Source organism: Xenopus tropicalis, chromosome 6, assembly GCF_000004195.4.
Source record: "Xenopus tropicalis strain Nigerian chromosome 6, UCB_Xtro_10.0, whole genome shotgun sequence".
Classification (NCBI taxonomy): domain Eukaryota; kingdom Metazoa; phylum Chordata; class Amphibia; order Anura; family Pipidae; genus Xenopus; species Xenopus tropicalis.
The window spans coordinates 104958312-104971062 of record NC_030682.2 but is presented as its reverse complement, the minus strand read 5'-3'; the positions used below and the strand labels follow the sequence as shown (position 1 = coordinate 104971062).

Sequence of the window (12751 nt, the reverse complement as noted above, 5' to 3'; positions counted from 1 at the left end):
TTATTTACAGAGTACGCTTAAAAGGAAAGGAAGCAGAGAGATGCACAAAGAAAAAAAGATAATCAGTCAGGTAAAGTTTGTTGTGTAAATGAAACGTTAAGATTTTTCTTTCCCTAATGACCAATTTCAGTGTGATCCAACAAATGTCAAATTATCGTAAGGTTAGTGGGCACCGAATGATCATACATATAACGATTTTTCATAAATTACTGTAGATCGGACAGGTTTTAAAATTTTCATTGCTAACAATGAAATGTATCCATTGTCCAACTGTTTGCAGGACCAAGCAGGTATTTTTTCAAGCTTCAGGTAGATGATATTGCTTGATATGGTTGTTTTCGTTTTGATGGACAAATTGTACTTTTAAAGAATCTTTCAGGATAGGTTTGGTCCTACAATAACAAAAACATATTTTAAAAATGTTAACATGTATGTGAAACATCAAAAGTGATTATCTGATTTGGACTAAAAGAAATGGCAATTTCGCTCCCCCAGTGTTCAGTGTTTTAATAAATAATTCTTCATTCTTGCCTGATTCACCACTGTAGCAATAAGGGATGGCTTGTAGTCGATGTTATCTAAACTAGCACAAAGTTTAACTCACCAAAGCCAATTGCACTCGTTTTTTGTAGTAGTATGCTTAAAGGTTAAAAAAAGTTTTGGGGAATTAACTTTTTATTGCTGAACATCACTGCTGAAAATTCATATCTTTTTGTTAATGTGTCCAGTAAATCTTCACCATTTTATTAAGAGCACAAGAATTTATTTTCACCAAGTGGTTTTCAGGCTGACAAACTGCCACCTCATTATCTACTTCACCTCCTCCATGCTAATTTCCAACATACTACAACTGTATGGGGAACTTTACTCCAGGAGACATTTTGGCACATTTCTTTCATACAGTCTTTTTATTGTACTTGTATTGCCAGCTTTACTCTTAATTCAACTCGACTAAGGGTGCCCCTTTAAAGGACAAAGAAATCCTAATTCATGGGGGGGGGGTGCCAATTGCAGTGATAATATATATATATATATATATATTTTTTATTTTTTTATTTTTTTTAATTGTATATTATACATAATTAGAGAATTAGAGAATGATAGGGATAATGATACCTTTTTAATAAGCAAGGCCATATTTATTATAGGGAACTAAGCCCATGCCTAGGGCAGCTTTTGAAAAAGCTAAAATACCCCAGTCTTTGTTGGATACTTGCCTTTAAACTGGGGGGAGGTGGTGGGGCAGGTGGCTTCCAATTCTATCCTGACTGATGCATGCAAAATAAAATAAGCTTTGCATATTCACCAGTTGGCAAGGTGGCAGCCAGCCTAGGCATTATCACATCTATAGAAATTTCAAAGAAAGAGGTCTTTGTTGAGTGCAAAGAATATTACCTCTCTGTTGGAATAAGGACAGCTGGTAATAATGATGAGTGAATCTGCCCCGTTTCGCTTTGCTTCATTTTGTAGGCAAAACCTGGCAAAAGAATTTGGTGGTCACTACTGGTAATTTATATACTGCACTTGAAATTTCACTGTTTAGTTGCTCGCTATTACTGGTTAATTTTCATTGAAATGTCAAAATACGTATTAAGCATATACATAGGCATTTGTATTTTTGATGTTGTATAGAAATTATGATATTATTAGTATTGATCATATAGACTGAGTGGTATAATTGTAGTGCTCTTAAGTTGTAACATGCTTCCTGTCTCTCTCCTGTTCACTTATGGCTAGGAGGACAATGCAGATTTAAAATGCCAGCTACAATTTGCTAAAGAGGAAGCAGCACTGATGCGGAAGAAAATGGCCAAACTGGGGAAAGAAAAGGATGATTTAGAACAGGAACTAGAGAAATACAAGTCCATATATGGGGATGTGGATGGCCCTCTTTCAACTGGGGAAACTGGGGGTCCACCCAGCACAAGAGAAGCTGAATTAAAACTACGCCTTAAGCTGGTGGAAGAAGAAGCTAACATCTTAAGTAGAAAAATAGTGGAGCTAGAGGTAGAAAACAGGGGAATTAAAGCAGAAATGGAAGACCTCAGGTGTCAATTAGAAAAAGAGTTTCTAAGCAGGGAGTATGTTTCAAGCATTCCTACCTCACCCTATGGTGATTCCATGGAATCTGCCGCAGAGTTGCGTCGCCATCTCCAATTTGTGGAGGAGGAGGCAGAACTTTTAAGGAGGTCAATTTCTGAGATAGAGGATCATAATAAGCAACTAACCACTGAACTGAATAGATTCAAATTTGGCCCCGAACAGGATCTGGTCTGGATCGATGACAGTACCTCCAAATGCAATGGCTCAGTGCAGGAAGAGCTAAAGTCAGCTAGGATTCAGATCAATGAGTTAAGTGGTAAAGTAATGAAACTTCAATATGAAAACCGTGTTTTATTGTCCAATGTCCAACGCTATGATCTTGCATTTCACCTGGGAGTCCGTACAGCGAGTCCAAGGGATAGTGATGCAGAAAGCGACACAGGGAAAAAAGAAAGTGATAGTGATGATGGACACCCTACTCAACCAAAGAGAGAAGGACCTATAGGGGGAGAAAGTGACTCTGAAGAAGCTTGTGAAAAAACATCAGGTTTTGAGAGTGTCAAGCCATCGGAAGGCAGTGACTTATATTCTTCTGATATGAAAATTAGAGAGGAGGCGCACACTTTCTTAAATATAAAACGTGAGGCTGAACATCTAGAAAGGACATTGGATCGACTTGTCACAGACACAGATAGCTTGATCTATGAGGCCAAGTTACAGGTGACAAGCAGTTCTGTGGAATTTCAGACCTACCCAGAAAAAAGAGGTGAAATTTCAGCGTCTGAGATCTTGGAAAATGTAAATACCAAAATGAAAATTTTCAGAAAAGAATTGCAAAATTTTATGGAAGTGGTTGATTGCTCAGGAGAAGGCCTAAAAGAGCGCATAGAGGACCTTTCCCCAATGCCTCACCTAACGGAATCTTCTAGTTTCTTGTCCAATTTGACTTCAGTGTCTCGAGATTCACCTATTGGAAATCTTGGGAAAGAACTTATTCCTGACTTTCAGGTGAGATTGCGTGTCTTATTTGTTATTATTCTGCTCCGTATTGGCTTTTATAAATACATTATTTTTTCCCCAGATTATTTTTATCTATATATGTTTTCACAATTACCAAAATAAACCAGGAAACTCTACACTTAATAAACAGCAATCATTTTCTAAAAATATTTTCTATTAAACAAAACTTGGATTGGTGTCCAGTACTGTGGTATATAAAATACAAGTATACCTGTACTTATGTTGGCTAGTTAAGTTTGTAGAACTGCTCTTTGCAGTATTTAACAGTCCATGAGCAAAATACTGCTGTGTTTTATCCACATGGCACAATAATGGGGAAGAAACTCTGTGAGCTGCTGCTTCATGCCTTGCATGTTTGCTGTCGGTATGACATATGCATCCTTCATTGCATGCGCGTTTCATAACCAGTGTTTGCATTCTTTTTTCCCTGTTTTTTCTCTTTTTTGCTTTTCAGATGTTTCAGCCCATCATTCTGCTCATTCTTTTTTTACTTTTGTTTTCTTCACTTTCTTATGCTACTATATTTAAGTTAGTTTTTCTGTTCACGCTTTTCTTTGTCTTGTAATGTTTTTCCATCTTTTTACCTTATCTACTTTATTTTACTTTATTTTATTTTTATCTTCCCGCCCCTTGTCTTCTGTTATTTTTGTTTGTGCGTTTGTTTTTGTGTGACCTGTGCACCCAGCAGTCCAAACTGAGGGAACAAATGGAATATCAACTCAGCCATGACCATGAAGAGGATACTCATCATCTCCTAGTAAATCATGAGTCACAACGCAGAGCTGATGGAGACTCTAAACACTACAGGCCAGGCGACAAGGGCTGTTTCAGTCTAGAGGTTAGAACTGTTGCCTTCCCCATTAGAAACAAGCAAGAAGCATCAGTCTCTTATGAGCTATACATTACTATGATGCATTTTCAAGTACAGTGTTGCCTCACCTGGCTTCCTAGTACTTTTGATTTTCTATATGTCTTTATACATGTTCTGTTCATAAAAATCTTCCAGCTCCTGCACTGAGTGAGCATCTACTTTTATTACTTCTAAATGACCAGTGCTTACCATCATTACCAAGTGGTTAATTATAGTGACTTTTATTTAACCCTTTAAGACCTATGGTTGCATAGAGGTTGTCTACTAATTTAATTGCGTTATTGACATAACAAAGCAAGGTCATGCAGAAAAAAAATGAAACAGAACATAATTCATGACGACCTTTCAAACAGATATTTGATATATTCTTATTAAAGTGAAATTAGTGAAAGTGAAATTAGAGATGCACCAAAGCAAGATGTGGATCAGGATTCAGGCAAGATTATGCCTTTTTCTGCAGGATTTGGATTCGGCTGAATCCATGGTCCTGGCCGAAACGAATCCAAATCCTCTTTTTAACCCTTTGCTAGCTTAATTTGCATGTGCAAATTCGGATTTAGTTCCATATTTGGCTGAATCATTCACAAAGGATTTGGATTTGGGGTTCGGTCGAATAGTGGATTTGGTGTATCCCTAATATACTGTATATTTATATAATAATGTTCTTAGAGATTTGAGATATTTTTAGGGAGCCCAGTGAATATCTGCTTTATCACTGGCTAAATCTTAATTCCTTAATGTGGATCTGGTGCAATCAGGGCCAGACCAAGGTATTTTGGCACCCAAGGCAAGGGCTTCAGTTCAGCACCCCTTTCTACTCCTCTCATACTGTCACAGCAACTCCTGCCAGCCTCCCAAAGTCTTCACATCACAGCAGCACTTCCAACCAAAACAATCATAGTTTATGCAGCAGGAAGAGAAACGCTTGCTTGCATTAGCCTGGAATAGTGCAGTTTTCTCCTAGCAGGAGCACCGGCCAGGGGTATCAGGTAAGCAGTTACAATAACTGGGGAGTGTCTAACATTTGGCACCCTTTAGTCATTTAGCCTTTCCTTCTCCTTTTATACATGCTATACCAGGCTATGAAAATCACATGCAGATGGGGAGTATCTCAAGATGCTCTTTAAGAAGGCTCTTGTCTACCTCTCCTAAAGAATCTACCTCTTTACCAATTGGCAATCCTGGGTTACAGAAAGTAATTCTGCAACATCAATGTGCACTGTGTAGCATTAATTATAAAAGTTACTTTTGTTACTATATTACCCCTCTTTCAAGGTCCTCTTTATCTGGATGAACTTATGATTCTATGATTCCCATCCACTTCATTCTTCAGACTCAGGAATACTCAATGTAGCCAAAGTAGAACTAAAATCCTTTGGATATTTTGCTTTGTGTTACACAGTATCCACAGTATGGAACTCTTTTACATATACATTTTAAGAGGCATCTGCTCTGGGTGTTTTTAGAAGCAGACTCACCTAGGCTTTTTGAATACAATTAGAAGCATATTTTTAATCCTCAAGGTATTAAGCTCTTTGAATCGCATTGGAGAAAAGTTCTTGTATGGGCAGCACACCTTACCCCTTCATGGAAAAATCATAAATATTACAACTGCAGTATCAGTTGGTAGAAAAGTAATCTTTCAAAATTCCCAGACAAATAACTGAGCATAAATAAATAATCACTGTCTCTTTCTAAAAATTAGATGTACATTACATCTCTAACTCAGCTTCTTGCTTGATTTTTCTTGCATTGCATTTATAGTATTTGGTGCTATGTATATGCATGTTACTACTGCTTGTTGTAAACTTTATATTTACCCTGCTTGTTTTAAATACATTCTATGGCTGCATCTATACAGCTGTGGATTAGTTTTGGAGTTTTATTGTTTTCATATAGAAAATGTTGATCTGGATATAAAGTGTACCTTTTACTATTTTGTCTTGTAACATGCAACTACCTGTAAGTTCTAATCTCTTTATTTGCTATTAATTGGAAACCCTGCTGCCACTACCCAAGTAAAATAAGAGCAGTCCTATCCCTGTTCCAAATGATTATATCTAAAATTGACCAAAAATGTAATCAAACCATAGCACAAAGAGGTCTAAAATGTCTGCTGGAGATTTTAACTCTTGTTAATAAATGTTACAATCACTTTATATATTAACTAGGGCTGCCGGGCCCCTTTTTGTCAAAGTTGCATTGTACAGTCCTGGCTTACCTCTGGGGTGCAGTTAGAGAAGGGATGGGGGGGGTTGTGGCAGTTCATTAAGGCTTGAACCCTATATGTGAGGGGGATTAAAAAGATATGTCCAGCCAAAAGCTCTACAGCTAGTTTTGAACAACTTAGTTGTTCAAAAGGCCCCATATGATGCTGAGGGCAAATGCCCTTTCAACCAGGGCTGTGTGTACATACTCCAACTCCTTAATTTATGGTACCTTTGACTCCAGGTACCCAAAATTGCTTCTGGCTCTGACTCCCTAAAACCAGGGCTGTGGAGTCCATACATAAATCCTTTCACTCCGACTCATCAGTTAATGGTACTTCCAACTCCAGGTACCCAAAATTGCTTCGAACTCCACAACTCTGACTCCACACCCCTACTTGCCCCACCTTAAAACTAGCCCTTTTTTATCTGATTAAAGAGAAATTATAAACTTGTCTTAATGCAATTCTTTGGGCTTATGCTGAATGGATGCATAAGCCATCTTTATGCAACAGTAGTGTGTTTATTTATAAAACATTCTCTGCTAAGTGTTACTGGCTGGTTATGCTCATGCTATACTACAATACAATATGTAATACATGGATTTCCTCTCTAATTATTAGCTCAGCAATCACGTCTCACCAGAAAAGAATGCAACAATACGTGAGCTACAGGCTATTCTAGAGCAAGAACGGAGGCTACACCAGGAGGAGCATGAGAAGGTGACAGACAGGATCATTCAGGTATTCACCTCACATAGTCCTTCCTGATGAAAAGCAGTGGGGAATAAAGGCACATGGCATTAGTATATTAAAATTTTTATTTGTACTAAGGTGTTGATTTATTATTTCATAAGGAGTCATTTACAAGCACAAGAAAAGTGCAGTGTGCAGTTTGTGCCTTCCCCACAGTGAATTGCACTTAAAGACACTTTCATTAAAGGTACAGTACATGCATCCTGATGTGTGACAAGGGCAGCGTCAAGCCCCAGAAAGGATAACCACCAACTCACACCCCTCGCTTACCTTATAAATGTATCCACCTTTCTGGAACCCTTTTTCTCCCAAGACACAAATAAAGATATCCAGGTTTTGGGATAGAGGACACAGCTTTAATTACAGATAAAGATACATGTACATTAACATTATCAATTATTAATGTATCAACCAATATGTTTTACAACCATATCCAACGAACTACTGCCCAAAACTGCTGCTGTATGCCTTCCTGGGCTACCTGGCATGCCGGCCACCCAACCCCGTAGAGGACAGATGGGCAAGTAAGAACCAGGTAACCAACTTGTCGCCCCTCTTGCGGGACCCATGCCTGAAAAGAGCCTGCATCACCACCTGTCGGCTATTCAGCCGTAACAATCAGTGGCCATAATGCCACCAAGGCAAGCATTCCACTGCCTGTGTTTAAATAATGCACTTTTTCCAGGTTACAACGTGGGTACAGAATGCCATCTTATTGTGCATACTGGATTTTTTTCCCTTCAGCTGGAAGAGGAACATCTAAAAACGTTACGAAGGAAAGATTTGGAGCTACAAAGCCTCAGTCTCCAGAATAAACTAGAAGAGAAAACCTGGGGCCAAGAGAAGATCCTATTGCAGCAAGAATTAAGGAGCTTTAAAGAGAATGTCTTTGTTATATATGCCAAGCTAAAAAGGTTACTGAAGCACTGGCAGCAGTGTAAGGGCAGTGAAGAAGTGGGGAACAAGGTCCACCAGGTACAGTAGCTGGTTTAATACTTCAATCTTTTTATGAGCAAATGTTTCCAAATTGATAAAACCACCAAGTTATGTATTTGGGTTCAGTTTGGCTGGTAAGTAACAGGTGAGAAGATCTTTCTTTTAAAGGAAACATTGGCATCACTGTGTGGGAATAAAATAGTAACAAACAAATCTGCTCAGATAGATGACCCAGCACAGATCAGTCAAGCAAAGATGGCCACCGCTCTTCTTTCATTGAGCCTTATCAGTATAATTTCTGTTACCTCAGTTGGATACTCTGTACTACAATATTAAGGATTTTTCGCTCCTCATGTATTAGCTCCACTGGGAAATATAGCTATAGATTTTCACAAAAATAGGCAATTGGGTGGCATGCCATCCCTAAAATTGTTTTTATGTGATTTTTTTTTCTCTTATAGTATTACTTTGACAGCTTTAAAATATTGCTGTATAAATATGTTACTCTTCCATTTACTATTTTTAGATTGATCAAATAAATGCCCACCCAGACTTTTCCATCCATCTTGACTTCAGAGAAAGTGATCCTGACTTGGAGGAAGTAGACGAGGAAGATGATGCTGTCTTTGCCCTCACTGATTATTCCCAACATTCCATATTAGAAAGCCGAGATAGCAGCCCTCAGCTTCAAACAGCAGAGTTATTACAGCACCAGAAACGGGTGAGGAGTAAAGTAAAATGTGAAGTGCTCATAAAGGATAAATATTATGGCAAAATTCCTCAAGTTTGGATTAGCACAATCAGACTGACAGAGGGCATTGATTTTTACACCCTACAGCAGCGATATAGCAGTAGAACAACAAAATAAATCTCCCAGGGATCTCTGACACTGTAAAACAGCAGGTGGTATTGAAAATACATTTACTGAGATTATCCTGCTCTTTATTCAGATGCCTAGCAAACCCCACCCTATAGATCAAGGGGCTAAATACCATGGACCTTTTACTCCCTACCATATTGCAAGCAGGATGGGTACACTGTTATGTATGATAGACACCGCCACTGCAACAGGAAAGTTTGGCTTACAGCATTGTGCTTTTTATCTAGGGACAACACAGGGTTCTTTACTGTTTTTATCTCTAAATGTCGGTTCTAAAGGTGGCCATACACGAGGCGATTTCGCTCGTTGTGCGATGAACGATTATATCGACAAACGATCGTATGGCGATTGAGTTCCCATACGATATGCCATCCACGGGCAACGATAATTCGGGAAAGATTTTGTCGCATCATTATCGTAAAATACCTACGATCGTACATCTACGTACGATCGATGTCGTTGACTTCTGCTGCTGGCAATCGTGACATGCGCAGAGAACAATCGTTGAAAGACAAATGTCTGACACTCACACCAACTGGCAGATTTTATCGTTAAACGACCAAAATTTTTAAACCTGGCCGATCGATTTTGGGGACGATAATGTCGGCTCGTTTAGTGGGCCGACGATCGTTCGTACACCACCAACTATACGATAACTTAACGATAGCATCGGATTGTTCGGGAATCGGTCGTTTGTAAGTAAAAAATCGGTCCGTGTATGGCCACCTTAAGTAAGGAATGTATCAGGTGATAATAAGATTAAGACACTGGGTTTGCACTTTTTGTATGCCTTTATGGCATTTTCTTAAATACACTATATATCCTCCTCAAACCTCAATAATTTATGAATAAACACAGCGATCTGTAGCTGTCCTATTTCCAGCTTTCATTCAATGACTAGAAACTGTTCAGTATAATCTGTTATTCCCTTCTGCTGCTGCTGATGTGTCCCAGGAGATTACATAACTTTCTGTAGGATATTTTTAGGCAGATCAATTAGAAAACCTGAGCTGCTATTCACTAGCAGATCAGATACACACACTTCACTGAGTGGAGGTTATTGGAATGACAGTCAGTGTTCTTCTCCTGAGTTGATTCAGCAGTGCTAAGTGCTGATGTGTGCACCATTAGATTTATAAAGGCTTTACTCAATATTGTACACATCAGAATAAATCATTGGGACCTCAAGTGAAAAGGCTGTCATATAGACCAGCAACTCTTTTTAATGTTTTGTCTGAATTTTACTCTGGATAAAAGCATAATACAATTACCTTTAGAACATTAATTTTACATTACATTAACATTTATTTATAAAGCGCCAACATATTCCGCAGCGCTGTACAATAAGTGGGTTACATACATTGGACATACAGAGTAACATATAAAGCAATCAATAACCGATACAAGAGGTGAAGAGGGCCCTGCCCAAAAGAGCTTACAATCTACAAGATTAATGTAACTGACAATGGAAATATACATGAAAGGTGTAGGGCCCAGTGACAAGCAGCGCACACTGATGCTAGAAGTCACCTATACATGGGTTTACAGGACTGAGCATGAAGCATATCTTGCATACATCCCTTAGTCTCCAGGTGGGCAACATGAGATGACTAAACAAAGGCCAAATAACAGTTTGAATTTTTAATGATAGATCTTAGCTTTATATTAAACATTGTTGTGGTGAGTTTGTCTCCATAAGTCATTTGTATCTATATTTGTATGTGTCTCCTGAAAGGTCCCAATCAGTGAAGTGATGTAACTTGGGCTTCCAATTACAGAACAAATAGCTCCTATTTATAAAAGTGCTTTAATCGAGTTCTTAACGGCAGATTTATAAAGCTACTATGTTGTCTTTACACCTGAATTGATTGTGGCAATTACCCATTCAAAATCAGCATATTTATAAAGCTGGGTATTTTTTATGCTAGACAAGAATCTAAAATCATGGAAATTTTCCCCAGTTTATAAATCTGTCTAATGAAACTGTTTTTTTAGATTAGAGAGAAATATGAAAAGCAAACTCTAATACTGTAAAAATATAACAATTATCATTCCTTAGGCAACAGAAAATCATCGATTCCTTGCTGCTTTTAAGGCCTTATTAGATGATTTTCTCTCAGAGCTGGCAGAAGAGGTAAGAGAGAAGCATGAAATCCAGAAGCAATATACAGCTGACAAGGCTACTTGGCAAGTGGAAGGCACTGAGCTGAAATGTCTTCTACAGAAGGTAGGTACCAGGCAGCCCCAAAGGCTTGATTTGCTGGTATTTAGTATAGATGCACCAAATCCATAAATAATCCAGTTCAAGAAACACACGATCCTACCTTTTTCTTGTAGAATATGGTTTCAACTATATGCTTAGGGGCAATTTATCAAAATGTGAAATTGAAGCTTGCCACAGTAAAATTCCTCCACCTTCTATTCATTCCTATAAGATTTTTAGAGGTGTATTTATCAAATCTAACTTCCATTTGTTGATACATATGCCTCTAAAAATCCCATAGGAATGAATAGAGAGTGGGGAAAAGTTCTAGTTTCACACTTTGACAAATCTTCCCATTAGGGGCAGATTTAATAAAATGTAAGTTTAGAGCTTAATGCATAGAAACTCACTATTCATTGCTATGGGATTTTGTAGAAGCATAATTATCAATGGTGAACTCAAACTTTCACCCATTTATAAATACACTTTTAAAAATCCCCGTTTTTATGTACTAAGCTCAAAAGTGAAAAAGTCACAGAAAACCTCTAAACCTCTAATTTGAAAGTTGTTTTTTTAGTGAACATCCCACTCCATTTATGAACGACCTTTAAACAGACAAACACCCCTCCTCTGTAATAAGCAGCATTTGAGCAGTTCTTTATCCGAAAGCTTCTCAGTAGACAATTAGTGACAATTAGTTCATATTTTTGTTTAGTATCAGAAATAACAGAAACCATAGATATTTATTTTTTAAAACAATACGCACAAGCCCTATTCATTAAGCTCATATTGAAAAGGGGTGTATCCTGTCATTTTAAAGCTTTAAACTCAATGTGTAATTTTTTGTCCACAATTGATTAGGATTCGGAATTGGTTAAGGATTTTACTGATTCTTTTTATAGAATTCATTCATGTGACCAAAACATAGGTATTGTGTATTCTTCAGGTATTGTGTATTTAATTACACAAAACTTGTGTGATATTTCTAAATACACATGCTGTAGGCACAGTTGAATGGGAATCCTGTGTAATGTGAGAATATTGTTGACAGAATTTATATATATTTATATATGTGTGTTATATATGAAGCATGAATGAAAAATCTGACACTGACTGAATTACATTAAGCAATTTTTCGAGAACCAGAGCAACCAGAATTGGCACCCAAGGTGTGTGCCTCTTCTTCCTCCACCTGAATATTGGAATTTACTAATGTTACAATGAATGATATTATGGATGAGAGTGATTTCCTTTACTGGAAGAATAGCATAAAATTACTCCCGGAATGACATAAAATTGCACATAAGGTCAAGCATATCAAGTATATCCTGTAACAAATCTGCCTTTGTTAGTCAAGTGAGTGAATTGACACCCAATATCAGACCATGTTTGCAAAGTATAAGTTGTCTTATTTGAACAAATAATTGCAGTATTAAATCTATTTTAACCACATTTGAAAAGAATCTGTGGTTCTTTGAACCATTTACTATTCTAAAAATGCCGAAACTCATCTATATGCCCCTGGGCCAATGACCAGATCAGCGCAATTTGGCCCGGCATGGAGGTGGCCAATCGCATCTGGCAGTGTATGGCCAGCTTTAGTGTGCACCTTTCAGTTAGAGAAGCACTTAGTTTGTTAGAAAATAATTGCTGTAATGATGAGCATTATTGCATTGTAGGGCTCCATGCTTACTAAGTAAGGACCATTTAACCCTTTTAAAATCATACAAAAAATACTTTATTCCCTGCTCTGAGACATCTTTTAGCAGTCGCTACTGGGTGCATTAAATGTATCTGGAGAATAAATTAGCCTGATGACAGCAGTGTCTGGCACAG

At 37.8% G+C, this 12751-nt stretch overlaps 1 protein-coding gene across 6 annotated transcripts in view; it reads left to right on the top strand.

Moving 5' to 3' along the window:
• Positions 1–12751, top strand: part of mtcl1 (microtubule crosslinking factor 1) — a 100604-nt gene that overhangs the window by 72469 nt on the left and 15384 nt on the right. For 4 of the 6 annotated variants that reach the window (XM_031903673.1, XM_031903671.1, XM_031903668.1 and 1 more), the window contains exons 4-10: positions 11–70; positions 1738–3051; positions 3749–3901; positions 6765–6884; positions 7641–7871; positions 8359–8553; positions 10772–10939. In XM_031903673.1, the coding sequence (XP_031759533.1) occupies positions 11–70; positions 1738–3051; positions 3749–3901; positions 6765–6884; positions 7641–7871; positions 8359–8553; positions 10772–10939 (2241 nt within the window). The remainder of the gene's footprint in view (positions 1–10; positions 71–1737; positions 3052–3748; positions 3902–6764; positions 6885–7640; positions 7872–8358; positions 8554–10771; positions 10940–12751) is intronic. The other 2 variants (XM_031903669.1, XM_031903670.1) reach the window with 2 other exon arrangements.